The sequence below is a fragment of the Suncus etruscus genome, chromosome 1 (assembly GCF_024139225.1).
Source record: "Suncus etruscus isolate mSunEtr1 chromosome 1, mSunEtr1.pri.cur, whole genome shotgun sequence".
NCBI lineage: Eukaryota > Metazoa > Chordata > Mammalia > Eulipotyphla > Soricidae > Suncus > Suncus etruscus.
This window is the reverse complement of record NC_064848.1, coordinates 11050969-11077428: the sequence shown is the minus strand read 5'-3', so window position 1 is coordinate 11077428 and position 26460 is coordinate 11050969. Positions and strand designations below refer to the sequence as shown.

At 40.4% G+C, this 26460-nt stretch overlaps 1 protein-coding gene and 1 non-coding gene across 2 annotated transcripts; both read right to left on the bottom strand.

Moving 5' to 3' along the window:
- Nucleotides 1-6340: 6340 nt before the first annotated feature.
- SENP8 (SUMO peptidase family member, NEDD8 specific) lies at nucleotides 6341-26459 on the bottom strand. Its single transcript, XM_049778445.1, has 2 exons — nucleotides 26320-26459; nucleotides 6341-7438 (listed from the first exon to the last, which is right to left on the bottom strand). Exon 2 carries the CDS (start codon nucleotides 7401-7403, stop codon nucleotides 6765-6767), a length of 639 nt encoding a protein of 212 aa, XP_049634402.1. The 5' UTR covers nucleotides 7404-7438; nucleotides 26320-26459; the 3' UTR covers nucleotides 6341-6764.
- Nucleotides 22643-22749, bottom strand: LOC126027370 (U6 spliceosomal RNA). The gene has a single exon (XR_007502253.1). It is a non-coding gene; the product is annotated as a U6 spliceosomal RNA (small nuclear RNA).
- Nucleotide 26460: the final 1 nt, after the last annotated feature.

Genomic DNA, 26460 nt, shown 5'->3' with positions numbered 1-26460 from the left:
CTTAACAGGCAAACCTAAGTTTTCTCTAGAAGGAGGCTAATAGTCTCTAGTTTAGTTTTATGATCACTGATGGGAAAACATGTAAAACCCAAAGGAGTCCCCGGTGCATAGGAAGAGCACAGCATTTGCTGTTCTCTATTAATCTTCAGGAAATAAGGTAAATAAGTATAAAAACCTGTTGTAGGTACCTTGTAATTATATAAAGGTTTATATGATACATTTTTTTGTTGGTACTGTACTTTTGGGGGGGAGTTACACATAATGGTGCTCAGGGCTTACTCCTGGCTGTTCTCAGGGTACACTTCTGGAGGGCTGGGGGGATTCTATGTGGTGTTGGAATCAGCATTAGATGTATTTGTAAGGCAAGCACCCTGACTGTTATACTCTCTCTCTGGTCCCTATACATGAGGTACATCCAGCAGTGCTGAGGGAATGTTCTGTAGTTCTCAGGGAACCATGGAGTTCTTCTAGGGATCAAATCCCAAAATTCGTGCTTCTGACCTTTGAATGTTCACCAGTGAAATCTTTTGAAAACTTTCAGGCTCTCTATACAAAGTGATATGCATTGTGTGTGTGTGTGTGTGTGTGTGTGTGTGTGTGTGTGTTGTGCCACACTCAGCTATGCTCAGGTTTTACTCCTGGTTGAGTTTAGGGATCAATCTTGGTGGTACTCAGGGTACCACATGGGATGTTGGGGATCAAATGTGGGTTGGCCTCATACAAGCAAATGCCCTACAGGCTATACTATCTCTCAGGCCTCTAAGGGATACATACTGTTCATAGTGTGGAGGTCTCCATTCTACTTTTGTATTCTTCAAAGAGATGCTTTGGAATGAAAAACTTACTCCTGAAGAATGCAGGCAGCATGGCTACTCACTGCCTAAGACCTAACGATAGGGAAATGACCGAGCAAAATATGATCTATCAGCCAATGTCACTCCGTGTTACCTCAAAACTTAACAAGTAGACAATAATTAAGGATGGAAATTTGTAAAAAGGAGAATTCGAAACTGCTTACATATGGACTGCAACTATGTAAAAAGTTACAGTGTATAAGAACTCAGCAGATAAGTTGAAGAGATGACTGTTGAGTTTAGTAAGTTCCTTCTTTTCTATTAGGTTGCTTAAGTTCATCAAACCTTCCCCCATAAGTTTGTTCTTAGGCAAGCATAAAATGATATGCTAATTAAGATAGCATTCTGATTTTTGCTGCATTGCCATGGGAAGATGATATATATTTATTTATAAAATGCTTCCCTATTTCATTTATTCATTGGCCAAGTACCAAGTAATATCTATATGTCAGGTTCTATATCAATCATCGGGGATCAATGTCCCTAGTCTTCAGGACTCTTTTAACATTTTAGTGGAATGAAAAAAAAGATGACTGGCTAAAGAAACTATGGTACATATACACAATGGGATATTACCACTCCAGAAGATAAAGTCACGCAATTTTCTGCTATATGTAAGAACCTGGAGAGACTCATGCTGAATGAAGTTAGTCAAAGGGAGAGAGATGGACTCAGAATAATCTCTTTCATATGTGATACATAAAAAAAACATAATGGTGAGATAACACAAAGACAATGGAAACAAAGGAGAACTGGTCTTAGTAGGAAGCATGTCACAATTGTGCTTGTGGGTCTGGAGGATAGGCCAAGGAGTGGGTAATGACTGTGGCGGAGGGAAGCGTTTGGAGAAGGTGGTGCTGAAAGATGGTCAGGTGTTATGTTTAAAACCCTAACAGCGATGCTACTGTAAACCACAGTGCAAAACCTGATTTGAAGAAAAGTGGGGGACAGTGCATAGTGGTAGGTCTAGTGAGTAGGAGGGCCAGGTGAATCTGGACCTAAATTAATTCTGGACTTGAAGTAGTTCAGCATGTGAAGCACGGTTTCAGCTACTTCAGGTGTGAAAGAATTGCAACTAATCTCTGATCCAGACCCAGGAGTTGCCTACCTATATGTTGATTTTTGCAGCGAAGATACTGGCCTATATATAAAATTAGCTATAGTTGAAGCTGATGAACTTATGCCACTACCTATACCCTCCAATAGAAATGACCCAGCTCTGAAATTAAATATGAGCAGCTAAATCCTCTCAGGTGAGATTAACTCTGGGTCTTTCCTTGCAAAATGGGTTTATGCCAAGCACCTCTGCACTCACCTCGAACATCTGAAAATCTCAGCAGCCCTGCTCACCATCGCCATTTTTCTGGCACAAAACGCCCAGCTCCTTCATCAAGCTCCAAAAGAAAATAATGACTAATACTTTCTAGGTAGTCCTGTTGACCTGGGGTGATCTAAGTTTTATTTTTCTCCCACCCCGATCTAAGTTTTGATAATACCTCTTGCCTTATGTTATAACAAGCAATACAAATTAAATTTGTTGATTCTTGCATGGAGAAAGGCTCTGATGGTGGGTAGACACTAGGCATTGGTGAAGGAAAGGTCACACGGTGGTGGGATTGATCTTTGAACATTTAATGCCTGAAAGGACCATATTATGAACTTGGTAAATAACAATGTTTCAATAAAAATTTAGGAAAAAAAACTTTTAGAAGCAAACTGGTGGGTAGAAAACAAACAGGGGTGGGATGGTAGGCAGGGGGTATTGATGGAGGGAAAAGGACCTTGGTGAAGGGATTGTTTTTGAAACAATGTATGACTGAAACCCAGTCATGAAGAACTTTGTAATTTCAAGGTGACTAAATTAAAAATACTTTTTAGTGGGAAGAGGGACACAAAATGGTAAATGATTTTGAGCATATTGAAGGTTCAGGTCTAATAAACTTCAGCCTGAAGTCTCAGGAAGATTTCCTTGATAGAGACTGCATTAGCAGTTTTCTTGAAGGAGGAGTGTGTGTGTGTGTGTGTGTGTGTGTGTGTGTATGTGTGTGTGTGTGTTAGCAGTTTTCTTGAAGGACGAGGGAGTGTGTGTGGATTATTAGGAGGGAGTACAGAGAGATGCAGTATTTAATACAAAAAACTAAGATTTCTTGACATCTGCAATGCTGAGACTGATAAATGTTTTACTCAATGTTTGTAATACTCAGAATTTTATAGAAGATTAACCTTTGGCATAGTCCAAGCATGTTGTATAGTTGGTCTCTTTTCCCAAGTTAGACATAATTTGCATTATCAAGAAAGAGGTCAACTGTTCACAAGGAGGACTTGACTCTTTCACAGTCTAGATGTGTAAGTCAGCATCTATTGCAATAATACATTGGTCCCCACACCCCTCACAAATGCAGAGAATATACTCCTTAACACCCAATAGACTAGGGGTCTCAAACTCATGGCCCGCGGACTGTTTGCGGCCCTCCGTACAACATTTTGTGGCCCGTGGCCAGCCTTCAAATATCGCAGTATTTGCTTACCAAACAATTGCAATAAAAATCGCATTAGTAAGAAAAAAATCGTATTAAACATTCACATACCCCGAGCAGTTCCGTTCGGGGCATGCAAATGTTTAATGCGATTTTTTTATTGCGAATATTCGGTAAGCGAAATCCCTTATGCGGCCCTGCCTCACCCAGACTTTGCCTCCTTTGGCCTCCAGATAAATTGAGTTTGAAACCCCTGCAATAGACACTTGAAATCATAGTCATTACTGAGTCCCATATATACTATGCTTTTTTTTTTTTTTTTTTTTTGGGCCACACCTAAAGGTGCTCAGGGCTTATTTCTGACTGTTCTGAGATCACTCCTGGGCTTGGGGGTGCTGGGGATATTACCATATGCAGTTCTGGATATAAAACTTGGATCAGTTGTATACAAGGCAAGGAACCAACCCAATGTACTATTCCTCCAAACCTGGTTTTTTTTAATGTAAATATACTGATGATAAAAATTTAATTTACAAATTAGGCACAGCAAGAGATTATATAATAGCAATAACATCAATTTCAAAAGTTTTGTGAATATGATTTCTCAAAAATGTTTTATTACACCCTGTGGTACTAGTGTGGGGCATGTGGTACTTGGACTGAAACCAGGGTCTCACACATATGAAGTATGTACTCTACCACTTGAGCCACAACCCTGAACCCCAAAACATGTTATTGTATGTAGTATCTTCAGACCATGCCAACTCCGGGTAACTGAAACCATGGATAAGGGGACTACTGTATTGTTCTCTTATCTCTAGCTACACTTTTGGCCTGACTCCATAACCTGTCACGGCTCTTATTGCTCCTATCTCACGCAAGGGCTGACTGCCAGTTCCTAATCTTTTTTTTTCCTGCCTTAGGCTTCCATCAAGTCTTCTTTTATCTCTTCATGTGAAATGGAAAATTTTGGTAGCTTTCTCTTTGACTTTCAGTTTCAACTCCTGTTCACTCAGGCCTGATTGTATGTAACCTGTACTTATTTATACTTACTTTGCTTTTCTCCCTGACTAAAAGGAACTGAGTTAATGTCTGTGGTCACTCAGTGGTGAAGTTATTTTAGGCCACGAGGGCTGGGAGCAGGGGAGGCACCTGAAATAAGTTTCATGACTAAAGCTAGTCTTTGGTCTTCAAGATTCAAACATTGCAATCTAAATGTGTGTACTCAAAACATTAGCTGGTTAATTATTTGAAACAACTCTGAAAAAACATACAACCCACATTTTAGAAAGAATAGCATTTCTTTTTACTCTTGCCACATTAAAAAAATATTACATTGTAGTTTAAGTTAAGTGAAAGCACCAAGTTCACTTTTTCCCTTTATATTCCAAAAAAAAAAGTCTGTAAATTTCAGATAAACAATAATCCTGAAATCACCATATACTGAAAACAATATTATGTCAGAATAAAAATAGGAAAACAAAAGAGAAAAAACTATGACTCCTGGGGGGAAAATGTATCTAAAAGGACAGGTAACTATGAGGAGATACAGCAATGAGTTTTATGAATATTACTATTTTTGGTTTTGGGGTCCCACCTAGTGGTGCTCATGTTTTATTTCTGGCTCTGTGCTCAGAGATAATTCCTGGTGGGTTTGGGGGTGGCGGAATCTTATGTGGTGCCAGGGATTGAACCGGGGTCAGTCCTATGCAAGGCAAGCACCTTAATAGACAAAGCAAAGCAAAGCTGTTACTAGTCTAAAGTAACAAGTCAACCCATTCACTGTGCAAAGAGGTCTACTACAGGCATTTATTTTAATGAATTTACTCAAAATACCTCACTTTTTTAAAGCATGAAAGCTGATTAATTGAAGCGGTAAGATTGGCTAATATCACATTTGTCAAATATTGGCAAAGTTGTACAGAAGGCCAGGAAATCCTTTGTGCGGTGAATCAAAGAGCACAGAACTTAATAAATGGTTCTCCTAACATTTAGATCTTGTTTTTTTTTTTCTGCTCCCAGATAAATTTATTTTATTAAATTTATTTGGACCATACCTGCTGGTGCTCTTGCTACTCCTGGCAGGCTCAGTGGACCATATGGGATGCCAGGGATCGAACTTGGTCAGCCACATGCAAGGCAAAGGTCCTACCCGCTGTGCTATTGCTCCAGTCCCTAAAAACTTATTTTTAATTGGGACCTGAGCAATAGCACAGCCGGTAGGGCCCTTGCCTTGCACATGGCCTACCTAGATTTGATCTGACTGCTCTGTGAATCGGAGTGGTCTCTCTGCCGGACCGTAGGGGCTTCGGGAGCCAGGCTGGGCCCAGAGCGACCTCCCCTCGGCTCCGCACACCAACACAGGGAAACAATGGTTTATGTTAAGGCAGCAGGGGTCCATATGGGACGCGGGGTTCGAGCTGTGGGATTCCTTAGTCAACCACCTGGATCGGCTGAACAATTGTCTTTCATTTTTTTTTGGGTTTTGGACCACAGCCTGAGCCGTGAGGGCAGAATAAAAAGAAAGGCGACCAGTATGATGGAAGAGAAAGAGTATGAAGGAAAGGAGATGACTGTCACCACAAAAATGCTGCAGTCGAAGCGGCAGCGACTGCAGGAGCGGGAACAACTCTCGGTCAAACAGCTCCCGGTCTAACAGCTCTGGGTCGAACATAGATCTTGAATTTTTGAATCTTAAGTCCTAGGCTGCTTCTAGATAGTTGATCTTTCTCAGAAAGTAGGTGGTGAATTAAGATTATGGTTCTTCTATGTTTTCTTTTTGTATTCCTGTAGAATTCACTTTTTTTTTTTTGGTTTTTGGGTCACACCTGACAGTTCTCAGGCGTTATTCCTGGCTCTATGCTCAGAAATTGATCCTGGCAGGCTCGGGGAACCATATGGGATGCTGGGATTCGAACCACCGACCTTCTGCATGCAAGGCAAAGTAAACGCCTTACCTCCATGTTATCTCTCCGGCCCCAGAATGCACATTTCTTGATTTGTTTTATAGGTTACTGTGTTTTCCTTTGGAAAGCCAATTTGTGTAAGCAAGACCAAAAGGGAATTATTTAAGGTAATTAAAAAAAGGGGGGTTGGTGTATAACTGTAGGATATTTTTGAGCAGTTTACAGCCAGTAGATTGTTTTAAGTTAGGGCTATTTTATTTTTATGGTGCCAAGGATCAAACTCAGGGTCTCACACTTGCAAGGCAAGTGCTCTACCACTGAGCCATAGCCCTGGTGGCTCCTCAAGTTAGGGTCAAGGTGAAACTTTCCACTAGAATAAAGCACAGGATTTGATACTGTGAAGAAGAACTCAGAACACTAAGTTTCCCTCTACCAGGCATCTTCCCTCAGGCACTGTGACTGCAGTCATCCAATAAATGGAATAGGCAGAAAGAGGAGACTTGATAAGTCAACAATTATGTCAATAGCTAGTTTTTAGCAAGTCTGGCGATGAGATCTTTCCATTCTCCTCTTTTCTTTGTGATGTATGTAGGAGTAAGTAGCTGTAATAATGATTCTGGTTGTTGCTTGAAGTAGTTCTGACACAAGATCTCAGCATTACATATCACATACATCCCACAGTCATAGCTGTTTTGTTGAGCAGGAGCTTTCTCTTCAACAAAGACTACTTTGTCTCCTTTTCTGCCTAAGAAAGCCTCCAGTTTCTCTGCTACCTGCTTTGCATGAACTGAGTTGCTCCTGCTATGGGAATCATAATGAAAAAAGCTACTTTTTTCTTGAAGATAAACCAATAAACTCCAATGGGTTCCCCCAGCTGCCTGGCTAGAATTATCATTGATGGCTAAAAATACAACTTTCTTGTGCAGGAGGTCCAGGGGTTCAAGGAACACGGCCAACTCTGCTGGGTTGCAAGTGCACTTGATGAACTGGGTGACTTCAGGGCTGATGAAGCAGACGTGGTCAGAACAATCATAAAACTGACTGTTGGCAAAGTACTCAAAAGCAAACCCAATAATATGGTCATTGAGCCAGCTTGGTGGATCCAATAGTGAGACATCTGATTGCCGTAAAAGACTGTCCATGTAGCTCAAGACTACAGGGTCCATCTATCCTGATCAAGGCTGCTCAGAAATTCCAGAAGCTGAAAGAGGAAGAAGACAATTGAATAAGATACCTGGCTAAAATATTGGGATAATAAACAGACAATATTACAAAGTTTGGGTAAAAATGAAATATAATTATAAAATGTTTACTTGGTGCCTAAGAGTAAATATTCTTTTTTTTTTTTGGTTTTTGGCCCACACCCGGCGGTGCTCAGGGGTTACTCCTGGCTGTCTGCTCAGAAATAGCTCCTGGCAGGCACGGGGGACCATATGGGACACCGGATTCCAACCAACCACCTTAGGTCTTGGATCGGCTGCTTGCAAGGCAAACACCGCTGTGCTATCTCTCCGGGCCAACCAAAAAATTTTTAAGAGCTAAGACAAAATATCATTTCCTTATTCTGTAATGAAAGTAACAGTAATTAGAAGTGACAATGATTGAAAATGATAGTGATTAAAAGGAACTATAATTTCATGAACAGAAAATTCTGAGGCCAGTATAGGGAAATCCACTCCTAATGCTTCTGAATGATGAATAGAGTGATGCACATCTGCCCATTTTCATCACTAAGCTTGAATGGTAAAATAATGTCCATGTAATGTTTATATATTATAAGGTGAACCTAGGTAAGAGCCTAAACAAAGGTGTTCCCCCAACTTCCACTACCAGCTTCTTTGAGCTGTAAAAGCTACTTTGTATCTGACTTGACCTTCCCCCTCCACGATTTGGGAGATAGTTTGAATAAAGAAAAGAGTTATGGCTTTGGACTGGGCAGAGAGAGAGGCATGAAGCAAAAAGTAGGCTGACTCTGATGAATATCTTTGCTGACTGCTTGGTATTATTTCTCTATGCTATCCTGCTCATCAGACCTGTTCGCCTAAGGGGCTAGAAAACATGGTGCCTGGGCAGTCTCACCACTCGTGGATATTTTTTAATTTTACAAAACATGCCAGAAATTCTTATGGCATTGTAAGGTTGTGTGGCAAAGGAATCAGAAGATCTGGATTTGGTCCTTGTTCTTTTCTTTTTTCTTTTCATTCCTCCCTCCATCCCTCCCCCTATACCTCCCTCCCTCCCCCCCATCCTCCTCCCTCCCCCCTCCTCCCTCACCCCTCCTCCCCTCTCCCCCCAGCAGTGTCCAGAGTATGGTTGGCTATGTGTAAAGCAAGTGCCACTATATGGCTTCGGATCCCAGATTTTGTCCTAGTTTTAACAATGATTTGTTAGAATCATCACAAATAAGTAATCTATAAGATTTTGCGTTTGCATTAGTCAACTGTCTGCTTTACATGCTCAAAGAGTTATAGAAAAGGCCAAATAATTTGACTCAGAGGTTATTAAATATAAAATTAAAACTTTAGTGAGATAATTAGAATCTAAGAAAAGAACCCCAAACTATCAAAACAAATGAGGTTTGGAAACAAACATCCATTTATATTATCTTGCCCAAACAATAGCCTCACTAACTTTGAGTAGGAGCAAGACAAGTTGCATGATAAAATTAATATGCAGACAATCAGCTAATCACAAGATAAGGCATTAATAAAGGCAAGAATAAATCTCAGTATGAAAGATAACACAGTGACTGAGGCCAACAAAGAGTTAACTGCTAAGCATTGTCTTGGCAGCAAAATAGTATTACTAAACATCACAAAGTAATAAAATAGTGTTTCTGTGAAAGACTGGCTAGAATTATGAGATAAATTTAATAATTCTGACCATTAGATCAGTTATTTTGTCTTGCCACTTAGTTACACATTAAAATAATAAAATTTTATGGCATAGCATTTCCATATCATCAAAATCCTTCAAAAAAGTTATAGGTGAGCTGAAAAGATAGTTCAATGAGCTGAACATATGCTTTGTACGTCAGAGGCCTGGGTTAAGTCCCTAGCATTATACAGTCGTAGAGCCCAGAGCCAGAAATAGCCCCTGAGGAGCTGGAGCAACAGCACCAAAAGTGGGTAGGGCATTTGCTCTGAGCAGTACCTGATGTAGCCCCCCTACCACAAAAATGTCATAAAACACCCATGCAGAAAAAAATATAGCCTTAGAAAATCTACATGATATAACTATAAAATATCAATGATGGTTTTATATACATATATCATAAAACTACATTTTCAGTATACATTTGTTTACGACAAAAATAAAAGCATGAATTAAGATTTTCATAAGAGGAAATAATAATTTGATCAGACATAAACTGGAGCCAGAAATGAAGTTAATGAGGCATAGAGCACATTTGTTATGGGTGGACCAAAATTTGGCTTTGAGCTTTTGGCAGCTAACCAGAGAGTGTTAAGTTAAACATTCACAATGTCCATAAGGTAAAAAACACGGCAATTGCTCAGACGAGGTAAAAGCACTCTTTGTATTAAGGTTAGATGGTTTTCTCTCAAGAAATTTTCATAAAAGGGGCTAGAGAGACACTATAGTGGTCCTCAAACTATGGCCCGCGGGCCACTTATTGTATTTGTATCTGTTTTGTTTCTTCATTGCAAAATAAGATATATGCAGTGTGCATAAGAATTCATTCATAAGTTTTGTTTTTACTATAGTCAGACCCTCCAATAGTCTGAGGGATAGTGAACTGGCCCCCTGTTTAAAAAATTTGAGGACCCCTGCTAGTGGGTAAGGCACTTGCTTTGCATATGCCCAACAGAGGTTTCATCCCCAGGATCCTATGTTCCCTATGAGTTTTTCTTATATGCTAAGGGTTGGAAATAGAGAACAGGAAAGAAATAATCCAAGTTTCTCTTTTCACTGAGCTTGTCTACTGTCTATGTGTACAATTAATACATATAATTCTTTTTTTTCTTTTTTGGCTTTTGGATCACACCCAGCTGTGCTGCTTCTGTGCTGAGATCACTCTTAGCAAGTTTAGGAGACCATACATGTGCTGGGGATTAAATCTGAGTCAGCTCTGTGCAAGGTAAGCATCTTACTTACTGTACTATTTCTCTGGCCTCTTATTATATAATTATTTTCTAAAAAGTTTTTTCAGTTTTAATGTTGGCACCATAATTTACAATACTGTTAATTAACAGTAATGTTTCAGGCATACAATGTTCCAATATCACATCCATCACCAGATTGGCAGCGCTCCGCTACCAATTTATTTAGATCCCCTTGTATTCCCAACCCCTTAGCAAACTCAGTTTTGTAGACCAATTCTCTGGTTGTTACCATTTTCCCCCTTACTATATTTCTCTTTAATCCATTTATGAGAGGAACTGTTTTGTATTTGTTTTCTTTCCTCTAACTCATTTCATTCAGCATGATCTAGTTCCATAAACATGAGCAGTAAATTGAAGGATTTCATCTACTCTTATAGTTGAGTAGTATTCCATTGTGAATATACAGTTCTTTTAGTTACCTTCTGAGTACAAATGTTGGTATTGTGTGAATACAAAGAAGTATTCAGTCAATGAGATAAGAAACACAAGAGAAGCACAAATAAAAGGAATAAGAATTCAGTGGAGAAAACAATCACTCCTGGCTCCGGGGATGTAAGGGAAGGAAAGTTTAGATCAAGGCAGACTTCAGCATGGCATTGAAAATGGACTCTTGAAAAGCAAGTAGAGCTGGTGGCACAGAAAAGTGATTCAGATGGCAGAGAGACAAAAAAAGCATCTTCAAGTATGTAGTTTAGGCAGGCTGGTATGAAGTGACTGTGTAAGTGAGGGTTAGAGGAAGCTAAGTGATGACAGTCTAAATTCCAGATGCAGTTTGGAATTTGTACTGGAGGGAAAGGAGAGTCATTAATGGCTAGGTCAATGATTTAGGAAGATGAATAACTCCGCCAGTAAATAGGACTAACTGGTAGAGAATAAACTGGAGCTAGAGACCATTTACATTTTTAGCTGAAGTTAATGGTAGGAGGAAATGACCTAACCTTGAGGAAATAGTGGGCTTAAAGAGAGGCAAGGAGGAAAAGACTGCAGCCAGAGAATAGGTATGTTATCAGATGAGAGTAAATAAATGAAAGAATTAGGACACGGATAGGAAGATTTAGGTGGGGAAACTGAGAAGATGACTATTTCATTATTACTGAGAGGAGGAGATAGAATGGGACCTAATAAAAGAACAAGAACAGTACAGAACCATACTAGAGAAATTTCTATGGGGTTGCATGGTGCTTGGCCTATCTGAGGTATAAGAAATATTTACTAGGAGAGTGAAACAAGAGAGATAGAAACTGGAGAAGGTGGGGGAGAGAAACAAGGCTTAATGCTTTTTATTATTATTGGGGGAGCTGTAGCAATAGCACAGTGGGGAGGACGTTTGTTTTGCACACAGCAGACAAGGATTCGATCCTGAGCCCACCAAGAGTAATTTCTGAATGCAGAGATTTGAGTAACTCCTGAGCACCACTGCTATATATGTCTCAAAATCAGAACAAAATAATTTTTTTTTTGTGTGTGTGTGATTTTGTTTTTGGGACCACGACTGGTAGTGCTCAGGTTACTCCTGGTTCTGCACTCAGGAACTATTCCTAGCAGAGCTCTGGGGACAATATGAGATGCCAGAGATTGAACACAGGTCAGCTGAGTGCAAGGCAAGAGTCCTACTCTATTTCTCCAGCCCCAAGATTTTATACTGTCTCTAATATCCCTGTTTTTGCTTTTGTTTTGTTTTCTCTGTTGATTGACAGTCAATTCTAGAATTATAGGACCTACGTACTTGTTTTTGGTGGATGGGAGGGAACAATGGGAGTGAATCAGGAATACTACAACCTTCTCTGAGTATTATTTATAAAATTCTACAAAATACCATTCTGTATTTTGGGTCTATGTGGCATTGCATGTCTAGGCTATGATTTTCACTACTTACAATCTATGTGACTCCATGAGTTACTATTCATCATCTTGCCAGGGCTTATTTTATTTTTTCACTTGTGAAATGAGTTATTAATAAAATCTACCTCATAAGATTGCTAAGGCTGAAAAACCTGAATGAAAACACTCAGCACATTGTATGGCATATAAGAAGTTCTCTCTCTTTAAAAAAAAAATAATTAATTTCCTTTCTATTCTGTTACCACCTGGGATGGTAACAAAGAATCTTACAGATTAAAAAAAAAAAAAGACTTTTGGGGCCTGGAGAGATAGCACAGCGGTGTTTGCCTTGCAAGCAGCCGATCCAGGACCAAAGGTGATTGGTTCGAATCCCGGTGTCCCATATGGTCCCCCGTGCCTGCCAGGAGCTATTTCTGAGCAGACAGCCAGGAGGAACCCCTGAGCATGCCGGGTGTGGCCCAAAAAACCAAAAAAAAAAAAAAAAGACTTTTAAAATAAATTATTTACTTGAATCATCGTGAGATAGTCACTAAGTTGTTCATGATTGACTTTCATGTCCAACACCCATCCATACACCAGTGCACATTTCCTGACACCAATGTCCATAGTTTCCCTCTTCCCTGCTCTCTCCCCTGCCAGCATCTGTGGCAGACATATTTCTTCTCTCTCTCATGCTTCCTTTTATCTTTTTTGTTTTTTTTTTTTTGGGTCATACCTGGCAGCGCTCAGGGGTGACTCCTAGCTCTGCACTCAGAAATCGGCTCCTGGCAGGCTCGGGGGACCATATGGGATGCTGGGATTCGAACCACTGTCCTTCTGCCTGCAAGGCAAACACACTACCTCCATCTTATCTCTCCAGCCCTATCTTCCTTTTTTCTTTTGTGATTTGCAAAATTGTTACTGATGGGGTATCATGCATATCACTTTATCTCCTTTCAGCATCCAATTCTTGTCCAAAGTGATCAGAAAATAAATACTTTTTTTTTTTTTTTTTAGTTTTTGGGCCACATCCAGTAACGCTCAGGGGCTACACCTGGCTAAGTGCTCAGAAATCACTCCTGGCTTGGGGGACTATATGGGAAGCCAGGGGATCGAACCGCAGTTCGTTCTGGGTCAGCCATGTGCAAGGCAAAAGCCCTTCTGCTGTGCTATCCCTCCGGCCCCAGAAAATAAATACTTTTTAAGGTGATAAGAATATGAAAAGATCATCAAAAGTCCAAGGCTTTTTCCCTGTGACAACATCCAAATTAAATCTTTCTGTATGCAAAGATCTCCAGACCAGGGTAGTTTGGAAGAAGCCCAACTATAGAACCAACTTTACAACAAATACAAGGAGCTTTCTCCACCCTGGAGGTTGGCCTATGTCTTCAGTGAGATGTACTCTTGGCTTTTTCTCCTCTGGAGAACACAGTGTTCTCTCCTGAACATACATCTTTTGTTCTTTCTTCCCTTTAATTAATTTTCTTTATACATTTTGATTTCATTAATATATGATGATGGTAATCATCATCATTATCTGTCTCTTTACATAATTAAACAAAGTTATCACAAACAGATCTAGACAGGACATAATGTTCTTGTTAAGAAAAATTAATGCTAGGGCCCAAGAGATAGTACAGTAGGTACAGCATCTGACTTGTTTCAGGTTGACCTGGTTCAATGCCTGCTACCTCATATGGCTCTGTGAGCTCATCAGAGTAATTCCAAAGTACTGAGACAGGAGTAACCCCTGAGCACCCTAGGTGTGGCCCAAAACAAACAAAAAAGAAAGTTTAATGTTAACTCTAGGGAAGAGTTCTCTCAGTCCCAGAATAAAGTGATGATGCTTATGTGGTTGTCAGTTTAATAAGTAAATCCTATGATTACAGAATCTAGTTTATTTTGGTAGTTTTTATATGATTTTAAAAATAGAATCACCATGAGATAATTACAAAGTTGTTCATGATTGCATTTTAGTCATATAATGTCCACCATCCATCCCTTCACCAGTGCACATTTCCTGCCACCAAAGTCCTATTTCCCTCCTATCCTTCCAACCATGTGTGCTTCAATGGCAGGCATTTTTCTTCTCTTTTCTTTTCTTTCTCTCTCTCTTCTCCTTTTCTTCCTCTTCGACACTGTGGTCTGCAATACTGCTACTGAAGTGGTATCATGCATGTTACTTTACCTCCTTTCAACACCCAGGTCTAGTTTAGGTGATCGTTTCCAACTATCATTGTCACAGGGTTTTTTCTCGGCCCTAATTATACACCCTTGATCTTTGTGGTAAGCTTCCAACTATTAGAGACTAGTCACTAAACAAAATTAATACTGAATTAATGCACAACACTCCTTTAATAAAGGAATGTATATGAATTTAACAAAAGTAAAAAGATTTTCCATATTAACCTTAAGATCTTTAAAATAAAAAAATCTTTAAAATGAGTATTTCTGTTTACCGTAAAAGCATGCAATTAAAAAGTAATTAAAAACTAACTTAAAGGGTAAATCACAGTTCAATATGAATCATCTGATAAGGGAAGATGCTGCTCTTTTTCTTTCTTTTGAGTAGAGATACTCAAATTTGGGAGGCAGAAGATGTGGGATTCAGTAAAGATCTGTAATTAATGAGTCATTTAACTATGTAAAACCTTTGGATTGCAGCTTCATCATTTGTATACAGGGATTTGTACTAGATAAACAGTGGCTCTTTTCAGGGGTAATTTAGAATTACCTAAAAGAATGTTAAGTGCAGATGTACATTATTTATCTCTGGAGGAAGAATTTAGTTCTTTATACTTTTGATATTTCCCCCAAAACAAATTTGATGTCTGAAAATTTTTTAATTCTATGATTCTAAAGTTCTAAGTAATAATATCTGCTATATATTTTTGCCATACCAGGCAAAGATCATGGCTTACTCCTGCCTCTGCACACAAGAATTACTCCTGGCAGTGTCTGGGGGACCATATGGGATGCCTGGGATTGAAGCCTTGTCAGCCACTTGCAAGGAAAGCACCTTGACTTTTAGTCCCTATGCCAGTTTTTTTTTTTTTTTTTGGATTTTGGGTCACACCCAGCAGCACTCAGGGGTTACTCCTGGCTCTGCGCTCAGAAATTGCCTCTGGCAGGCTCGGGGGACCACATGGGATTCGAACCATTGTCCTTCTGCATGCAAGGCAAATGCCCTACCTCCACGCCATCTCTCCGCCTCCCCCCATGCCAGTTTTTAAATCTGTCCTCTTCTTGAAATTTTTAGTTTCTAGTCTAAGAATCAGTAAAATGTAGTCTATAGATCAAATCTGATGCATAGCCTGTAAGTTCTATTAGAAAAGGTCATGTTGGGGCCGGAGAGATAGCATGAAGGTAAGGTGTTTGCCTTGCATGCAGAAGTACAGTGGTTGGAATCCTGGCATCCCATATGATCCCCAGGAGCGATTCCTGAGCATAGAGCCAGGAGTCACTCAAGCACTACTGGGTGTGACCCAAAAACCAAAAATTAAAAAAAAAAGGTCATGTTAATTTTTTAGTTGAACTCCTAGACAGAGATGAGTAGCCTAAAAAGCCTAAATTATTTACTGCTTTGCCTTTTGGAGAAAAATTAATTCCTATGCCAGACCACTGTTATTTTACATAGTGTACATTTTTTTTGGAAGGGGGTTTGGGTCATACCTGACAGCGCTCAAGGTTACTCCTGGCTCTATGCTCAGAAATCGCTCCTGGCAGGCTCAGGGGACCCTATGGGATGTCAGGATTCGAATCACCGACCTTCTGCATGAAAGGCAAAATGCCTTACCTCCATGCTATCTCTCTGGCCCCCATAGTGTACTTTTTTTTTTTGGTTTTTGGGCCAACCCGGCATTGCTCAGGGGTTACTCTTAGCTGTCTGCTCAGAAATAGCTCCTGGCAGGCATGGGGGACCATATGGGACACTGGGATTCAAACCAACCACATTTGGTCCTGGATCGGCTGCTTGCAAGGCAAACGCCACTGTACTATCTCTCCAGGCCCCATAGTGTACATTTTTAACTGAGTTAATTTTAAAAGTTTCTAAAGCATTCGGCTTAGGGAACGAGCAAAAACATGGAACACATGATACAAAAAACTGAACACATCAACAATGTTGGAACAGTACCTCTAGAACCTTAAAGACTCTATCCTAGGCCTTGTCCTAGGACCTGCGCAAATACCTAGATTGCTTGTTACAGTGGCCTTATTTTCTCATCCACAACCAAGAGGAAAGGTTCCTGACACCACAAAAAAACAAAAAACAAAACAAACAAAAAAACCCCCCTGGGATATGGCAATGAGAAGGTATGGAGCCAGTGGTTGTTCCCATGACAATATGCTTCAAGAGTGGAGAAACCCTGAATCTCTTAGGCCATGGAAATTTCCTTCCTTCCCCAATACTTACTGTGCCTATACAAAAAAAAAAAAAAAAAAAAATGGTGGGATAACACCAAGTCCTGCCACTGCACCACTTTTTCTGGTTTTGTTTTGCTTTATTTTTTTGTTTGTTTTTCGATATTATTTCACTTCTCTTTTTTCTTCCACTTTTTTCTTTCTTTTTCACTTTTGTGGATATTATTCGGTGATTTTTTTTTCTTTCTTTTTTAGTAGTTGATACCAAGTTTTTTCTTCTCTTTTCCTTAACCTTTTTATCTTCAACAGAATAGCATAACTTGAATCATTTAGCCTCATAAATTGAGGGGGGAAAAGAATGATACTAGGACCAGTCATATGAACATGTAGTGTAAATAAAAATTGACCAGACTGGAACACCAAACAGAATAGATACCCAACCTATAACAAGCTGTAAGGTGGAGACCAGTTACACTAGGATTCTGGGGGTAAAGGAGGGATATGTGGGAGACAAGCTGGGAACAGGAGTGGAGGGAGGACAACATTGGTGGTGGGAAAGCCCTTCATTTATTGTCACTATGTACTGTAAATAATTCTGTGTAATGAACTTCAGTCACAATAAAAAAAAAGTAAAAAAAATAGTTCCTAAAGCATTGTGGCTATCTATTAAAATACCTTAGTGCCAGAAAATTAAATGGGCTGAGCTCATGTTTTATATGTAGGCAGAGACAGGAATAGCAACTAATCACAGCTACCTATGACCCATAAACAACTAACTAAAATAACAAAGACAGTTTCAGGTAGATGAACTAACTTTTTTTTTTTTTTTTTTTTGGTTTTTGGGTCACACCTGGCAGTGTTCAGGGGTTATTCCTGGCTCTGCACTTGGGAATCACTCCTGGTTATGCTTGGGATCGAACCAGGTCAGCAGCATGCAAGGCAAGCACTTTACCAAATGTACTATTTCTCTTCAAATTAACCCTTTAACTAGAGTTGCAACTGTTCTTTCAGCTTGAAGTTTGATGAGAAAATGCTTTTAAATACTAATTACAGTAATTAGAAAGAGCTCACGGGGCTAGTGTATATATATGCCAGGCATATTCAAAGTCTTCAAGTATGATCCCCAGCACATAGCCTCTTGACGCAAGCAATTTTCTTTGCTTAATTCACTCTACTTGGCTGATGTAGATACTTGGATGGAATAGTCTAATTACAGTCTGTATTCTGTAACACAAGCCCTTAATTCTTAGGAATCAGATTCTCTGATAATCAGTAAAGGCATGAACATAAGTTTATGCTTTAAAATAGCTTAAAACTGTTTAGAAGCAAGACATTTATTAAAGATTTTTGGGTGCCAATTTTGCCTTTTAATAATCTGACCAGAAACAGAACCTAGCATGATATAATAAAACATAAATAACATATTAAGATTCTTTGTGTTTTCTTTTTAAACCTTTTGTTTTGGCCATGCCCAGCTGTGCTCAGGGCTTTCTCTTACCTTTATGGGGCCCACCAAGGTGCTCAGGGTATATTAGTATTTTTTGGGGGTGTGTGTGTGTTGGGGTTGGGGGCTGAGCCACACCCATAAGTGTTCAGGGTCAACTCTTAGCTCTTTGCCCAGTGGTTGTTCCTGGGGATTGAACTACAGAGAAACTCCTTAACCCTACCCTAGTACTATCTCTCTGGCCCACACCAGTCTTTTCTTAAAGAGCTTTCTTAAAGAGATAGGCAGGGCTCAGGGGCCATATGTGGTGACAGGGATTAAACCTAGACTGCTTGCAGTGCAAGTCAACCTGGTCCCCAGGGTATATTTCTTGAATGCAAGGTGAAATGTTAGTCATCTCTATTTAGTTTTCATTGCTTGATAAACTAGAGAAGTTTTAATATGTTTTCCTGAAAACGCTAAAATGTTTGTATATTCAAAAATTCCTAAAAACTACAAAATAGTCACAAATGCAGATACATTTCTCAATTTTGTTATTTATATATTTGATTAATATTCCCATAATATCATTATTTTACAAAGAGAAATGCAGCTTTCCAATGAGCAGAAGCATTTGATATGTTGATGACATCTGGCAAATCGATTGCTATACATTCCTTTTAGTTCTGCTTGGGGTCAAGTAGATAAATCAATGAAGATCCTAGTACCAAGGATCATATTTCTCTATTATTAGTTATAATTAACAATGACTAAGATGTAACTGACCACACACACAACACACACAAAAGTTTTTGGGGCATACCTAGTGGTGTTTAGGGTTTATTCTAGACTCTATATTTAGGGATCACCCATGGCAGGCTTGGGGGACCATATAGGATGCTGGTATCAAATTTAGGTGAGCTGTATGAGACGCAAATGCCCTACCCACTGTTAATATCGGTCAGCAACCAACCATGAAAATAATTCAGTTCTCATGGGAGCTGGAACGATAGTACAATGGGTAGGGTCTTGCAAGTGGCTGACCTGGGTTCTATCATCAGCATCTCATCTGGTCCCCCAAGACTCCTAGGGGTGATTCCTGAGCATAGAGCCAGGTGTAAGCCATAAACACTACCAGGTGTGGCCTGAAAGAAAGAAGCAAACAAACAAAAACAAGAAAAAAATTTTATTCTAAGTCTACCGACCGATTCTAACTCAAGGATTCCATGTAGGATTGTGTCATATTTCCCCCTTAATAAAATTTGTCTATAAAATTTTTTTTTTTTTTTTTTTTGCATGGATGAGTTGCAGTCTTCTGAGCAGTGTTTAGGAGGACTGGAGTCATATTCCTGGCAATACTTTTTGCCAACCAGGCAAAGTTGGTGCAATCCAATTCCTATGGGTGTGGTACTCCTTGGACCTTTTTGGGGCCCACCAAGGTGCTCAGGGATATTAGTATTTTTTTGGTGTGTGTGTGTGTTGGGGTTGGAGGCTGAGTCACACCCATAAGTGTTCAGGGTCAACTCTTAGCTCTTTGCCCAGTGGTTGTTCCTGGGGATTGAACTACAGAGAAATTCCTTAACCCTACCCTAGTACTATCTCTCTGGCCCACACCAATCTTTTCTTAAAAGAGATTTTATTTTAAAATTTCTGACAAATGGCTTTACACAGTTGTAAAATTTGAAATGATGAAGGGGAGAAGAGTAGAGTATATGGGGAAGCTATTAATAAATAAGATTTGAGTAAGAATATTTTCTAAGGGAGTGAACAGAATTTTATATTATACATAGTAACAAAAGCTGATAAAGTAAGGTCAAGCAAAAGTCACAATCTGTCTGATTTCATAAACTATCACTGTGTTTTTAGCACATGATTACTATATGCAAACATAATGTTTGATAAGAAATAAAATTGCACCATACATTAATCTTACTTGAATTGTAGATTTTGGTGCTGGTAAGTTAATGTTTTCCATTGCCAGTTCAGAGGTAAATTGTTAGTGAGGTCAGGAATGTGGCTTAAGTGGTACAGCACATGCCTTGCATATGTAAAATCCTGGGTTCCATTTCTACACTGTTTGACCCTTCACAATAAAAAAAAAAAAATGAGGTAAACTTATTCCAAACTCCTATTGAATTTTGAAAGTGTGGGGGTTCAATAAGTATTTAATGAGTGAATAAAATAATGAATTTTTGTACTATATTGAAGTCTGATGGGATACATTTATAATATACAAAATATAAAATTTTGTCTCAGTGATTTGTCTCTAATATTAATACCCATGAACTACTTGACTAGGCTTCAATTATAAATAAGCACTAAATATCTAGCAACAATTTCTAAAAATTTCATTTATTAATTTTTTTTGGCTTTGGGTCATACCCGGTAATGCTCAGGGGTTACTCCTACCTCTGTGCTCAGGAATTACTTCTGGCAGTGTTTGGGGACCACATGGGATTCTGGGGACTGAACCTAGGTCAGCCGTGTGCAAGGCAATTGCCCTACCTGGTGTACTGTTGTTCCAGCCCCCATTAAAATTAAATTCTTTTTTTTTTTGTTTTTGTTTTTGTTTTTGTGTCACACCCGGCAGTGCTCAGGGGTTACTCCTGGCAGGCTCGGGGGACCATGTGGGATGCCGGGATTCGAACCACCGTCCTTTGCATGCAAGGCAAACACCCTACCTCCATGCTATCTCTCCAGCCCCACAAGTGGTTTTTTCTTGCTTTTACATGACCAGTTTTCTATCTCTCCCTAGATGAGGACAAGACATATAGATGAACTTCAATTTCTACAAAACTATTATTTTCAAGTCTGTATTGAATGTCAGTACTCCCCAGTAATCATGCTGAATATCTCAAAGAATCTGATTCAGAAAGTCAAGTAACTTTTTTTTATTTGAATTCTAAAACCTGGATCCCAGAGACAGTACATAATTAGGGGCCAGAGAGATAGCATGGAGGTAAGGCGTTTGCCTTGCATGCAAAGGTCGGTGGTTCGAATCCTGGCATCCCATATGGTCCCCCGAGCCTGCCAGGAGCAATTTCTGAGGGTAGAGCAAGGAGTACCCCTGAGTGATGCTGGGTGTGACCCAAAAACCACACACACACACACACACACACAAAAAAAAAAAAAACCACAAAAAAAAATATACACAGAGGACTAGTTAGAATAAAGGCAGTAGGTTTTATAGTGTGGTAGTAAATTTTATCAGATGAGTAACCAGGCTCTCAAGCATTTTATTTCTGTTTGTTAAAGCATTTAATTTATTCAGTGGTGAAGGCAGCATTCTTTAACCTTTTTAGATGTTTTAAACTTTTACAGCTGGTGAGGACTGGCACCTGTCTGCATACCAGCCCACAGACTAGCATTTGTGACCACAGTGGTAGACCACTAGTTTCTAATTCGTCCACACCTGTATACCCACAATAGTTAATAAACTGGTGGTTGAAGAATACTGGTTTAAGGAATTTGCAAGGTGAAATGATTCTTAACTTTAAAAAATTTAAAAATGTAGGGCCCGGAGAGATAGCACAGCGGCGTTTGCCTTGCAAGCAGCCGATCCAGGACCAAAGGTGGTTGGTTCGAATCCTGGTGTCCCATATGGTCCCCCGTGCCTGCCAGGAGCTATTTCTGAGTAGACAGCCAGGAATAACCCCTGAGCATCGCCGGGTGTGGGCCCTCCCCCCCAAAAAAAATGTATGACACAGGTGTGTAGTGTAAATGATGAAATTTAACCAAGGAAGAAGGTCTTAGCAATATCTAGTAACTTATAATGTGGTGAAGCTAAGCTATTGCCTTATCAGAAGTACTAAGATCGATAATTTATAATATAAAAAATGGGCTAGACACATTGTGAAATTAAAGGAACTCAGGAGAGTTGTTATTAGAGATCACTTCATAATAAGTTTTCTTTTCCCTTTACTCTTTTTGGGTCTTACCCAGTGGTGCTCAGAGCTATTCTTGGCTTTGGACTCAGGAATCACTCTATAGGAGTTGGGGGACCATATGCAGTGCCAGAAATCAAATCTGGGGTAGCTAATCTGCTATACTATCTCTCTGGCTAAGTCTAAGATTTTCATTCTTATCTTTTTTTTTTTTGGTTTTTGGGTCACACCTGGCCGCGCTCAGGGGCTACTTCTGGCTCTATGCTCAGAAATCGCCCCTGGCAGGCACGGGGGACCATATGGGATGCTGGGATTGGAACCACCATCCTTCTGCATGAAAGGCAAACGCCTTACCTCCATGCTATCTCTCCGGTCCCTCATTCCTATCTTTGTTAACCTAAATTACATATTTCTGCTAGATTACATTTTCAGCAAAACACTATATTGTTATACTTAAATTCAGTTATCTCCAATTGTCTACAAATCACAACCCAGCATTCTACAAAAATACTATCCATCTTTCCTGATTTATTTTCTAGTTCTGCTTCTACACACCCACCCACTCACCCATCCCTTCTCCCCACTTACACACCCACAAACTCATTCTCTCCTAAAATACGAGTTATTTATTAGGTAATGGTAAGTTCATATTAGTTGCTGCATCTGAAGTATGAGGAGCTGAAAGAAGAGATCAGTTTTTCATTCCTACTTTAACAGAAATAAAAATTGCTCCAGTGCCTTTCTGAAATACAGACTTGCTTTGTCATCTTCCCTATTGTCATTACCTGAGCTGTTGCTTTTTTTTTTTTTTTTTTTTGCATGTCATCCTTGCACAGGGGCCATGCTAATCTTCTCTGTATCATTCCAATTTTAGTATATGTGCTGCCGAAGCGAGCACTTTGTTTTGTTTTGTTTTGTTTTGTTTTTGTCTTTGGGTCTCACACCCCACAGCGCTCAGGGGTTACTCCTGGCTCTACAATCAGAAATTGCTCCTGGCAGGCCTGGGGGACCATATGGGATGCCAGGAACCGAACCACAGTCCTTTAGCATGCAAGGTAAAAGCCCTACCTCCAAGCTATCTCTGGCCCTACCTGAGCTTTTTGTAAGTGTAGGATCAATAGGCCAGAATATGGCTAGAATTTAAAGGTTCCACGAATTTGGACTGAGGAAAGTTGCATTTTTATTTTCAATAATTTCCTCCCTCCCTCCCTCCTTCGTTCCTTCCTTTTTTTTTTTTTTTTTTTTTTTTTTTGGGTCACACCCGGCAGTGCTCAGGGGTTCCTCCTGGCTCTATGCTCAGAAATCGTCCTGGCAGGCTTGGGGGACCATCTGGGATTGCCGGGATTCTATTCAAATCACCATCCTTCTGCATGCAAGGCAAATGCCTTACCTCCATGCTATCTCTCTGGCCCCTCAATAATTTCTAACTGAAACAAAGCATTTCCTGAGGTCAGAGCGATAGCACAGAGGTAGGGCGCTTGCCTTGCCCTGGCCAACCAGGGACAAATCTGGGTTCAATCCTTGTCATCCCATAAGGTCCACAGAGTCTGCCAGGAGCAATTTCTGAGCACAGTCACTGGTAACCTTGGTGCTGCTGGGTGTGGCCCCAAAACAAAACAAAAAAATTTTCCTTCAGTAAGTATGGGCACTAAATCTCAGTAGTATTAGCTGCCCCTATTTTTCACCAATAGGTAAATACCTAGACATTTACTATCAAGGTACTGTTGTTGCTGGTATCTCAAAATATAATTCACACTCATTACTATTTTGAGTAAATTACTAAATTACAGAAGTTAAAAGGCTGCCAGATGATATTAAATGCATCATCACATATTTCATCACACATTCCATCTGTGAATAAAATTTCTTTCATTTTTCTGTTTATTTTATACTTCAAAAATTCCTAGGTAGGGTTTACAGGCCAGACTGCCAAAGAGGTCCAGAGCATAAAAGAGGTTATCTTATTTCTAATTTGTTAATATACGCATTAACTGCTTATAAAATATAATCTAAATACTTTAGCTTGAAAGTTAAGGCTTCTCATACTCTGTTCATACCCACTTTATCATCTTTATCTCTGCCCCACCCCTAACCTCCTTACTATGCTCTAATCATACCAGATAACTGTAACCCTTTCTTATCTGGAGACACATAAACAGGTTTTGGCATTAACTCTAAGTTGAAAAGACAGTAACCATGCACTTACTTGGACTGTGTCTTCTCTGTGTTTATCTTATAATTCTAAAGAGATCTGAAAATGATCTTACACATCTTTAAAGTTTATGTCTAACTTAAATGATGTATTAAAAGAATATAGATTCTAAATTGCTAACAATGTATACGTATAATAATCTCTTGGAGAATGAACATTAATTCTTGGCTTGGTATAAAATGGTAAATACTCTTGAATTCTAAGGCTGGATTCCCATTTGAAAAATCCTGGATGAAAGGGAGAGCAAAGGAGAGTAGTGAGGTCGTCCTGATTAAGACTGAGGGATGAGGGATGGAATTGTGAAGGCAATGGCAGGAATAGTTCCTACTCCAATTCCCCAGAGCAGATATTCAAAAATTTCATCATTCCATCATCAACTTTCTCATTAAAGTATTACTCCATAAAGTATACTCCTTAAAGTATCACCTTTCTGCCTTTTCCTACTTATCTTTCCTATCTTAATGGTTTCTCATACTTTAAAATTCATTCTTTACCTAGGAAGATCTTACAAAGAACTCATACAGAGCTGGAAAAATAGTACTGTCACTTGCCTTGCATGTGACTGACCCTGGTCTCCAGCAATGCCCGGGAGTAATCTGTGAGCCAGAGCAAGGACAAACCCTAAGCACTGCTGGGTGTGATCCCCAAACACAACAAAATGAACTTAAAAAATCTTAAGAGTACGATACCTGGTCCCTAACTCTTCAAGTTTTTAAAATTGGCATTGGGTGGAACAACAATATTGATATTATTATTATTATTTTTGATTTTGGGCCACACCCAGAGACTTTCTGGGGTTAATCCTGATTTCGTCTCAGGAATTAAAATTGGCAGTGCTGGGGGGTGGTCAAGGATCTATGGGATACAGAGGATCAAAACTCTGGTATGCCCTATTCACTGCACTACCACTTTGGCCCTGATATCATTATTGATTTTTGGGGCCACACTGGGAGGTGCTTAGAGCTTACTCCTGGCTCTGTCCCTAAGCTCACTCCCGGTGAGCTTGGGGAACTAGATGGTTGGAACCCAGGTAGTCAGTGTGCAATGCAAACACCCTACTTGACATATCATTCCTTTAGAACCCTGGTATATTACTTTTATATTTAAAATCTCTGGATTTTTAAAAATCAAATTTAAAATTTAATCCCTCAGATTTTTAAGTCTACACAGGCTGAGTTCCACTAATGCTTCTGATCTTATGTATCGGTCACTTTCACTAGGAAAGTCTACTCTTGGTCCCAAGGTACTTTTTCATGCTTAAGAGCTTCCCAACTTTTGGGGCCCCATAGCGATAGCACAGCGGGTAAGGCATTTGCTTTGCACGCGGCCAACCCAGGTTTGAACCCTAGCATTCCATAAGGTCTCCTGAGCTCGCCAAGAGTAACCCCTGAGCGCCACCGGGTGTGGCCCCCTAAAGTTCCCCCTCCAAAAAATCTTCCAATTAAAAAAAATATTCATGGGTCCATCATTCTAATCAGTCATCTTTCTCCTACATGCTTTAAGACAATGCTTGGGGCTAGAGTCCTAGCACAGGGCTGTTAAGAAAGACGCTTGCTTGCCTTGTACCAGGCTGACCCGCTTCGATCTATGGCATCACCTGAGCTTAGAGCCAGGGCTACCCCGAACTCAGGGCCATGCACTTGTCCTATCACATGAGCGACCTCTTCCAACTTCTCATTCCCCCCAAGACTGTATCACGCTTGTGCAACCTCCGCTCAAACTGTTTGCACCCGGAGCCTTGTCACACGAAAAACCAAAATGGTCAAAAACCCTGAGAAGGGTTTTTTTGCAATGGTTACCCCTCCACCCCACCCCCTACTTCAGTGGTGATCCAGGAGCATCTTTTTGCTTTTTCTCCCTGGGGAGGTGCCATTTCATTTTACCCTGCGGGATCACCTCCCATCCCATGCAAACGCTTCAGGGGGCGGCCGACTCTTTCTTTTGCCCCTGCTGGCAAGGGGCGCACTCGGGGGGTGAAAAAGAGGGTGCAGAATGAATGAATGGATGCATGGCAAGGGAAGGCCCCGAGAGCCAAGACAGCCCGGGACGGTGCCAGGAGGAGGGCGCGAGGGGAGGGGCGTGGCCTCAGGGGGCGGCGCCGAGAGCCCCCACCCGGGCATGGGGGGGACGGAGTAGCGAGCGAGCGCGCCCCAGATTCGCTGCAGGAGGAGCCCAAGCGCTTGGTGTCCCCGTCGGGGAGCCTAGCACACCCCGATCAACCCGGAGTCGGGAGCGGGCAAGCAGGCGGCTCCTTACCTGCTTCTGCCACCACCAGCCTCCGGGCACAGTGCGGGAGGGGAGCGGCCGGAAAGCGAGCGTTGAGGTCGCAAAGCGCGTCACCTTGCGACATTTCTCTCCAGTAGAGGGAGACCTAGAGGAGTCGAGTGGGCAGCTTGG

Coding starts and splice junctions, on each gene's coding strand:
- SENP8 (XM_049778445.1), bottom strand. CDS start 7,403: ATGGACCCTGTAGTCTTGAGCTACATGGACAGTCTTTTACGGCAATCA.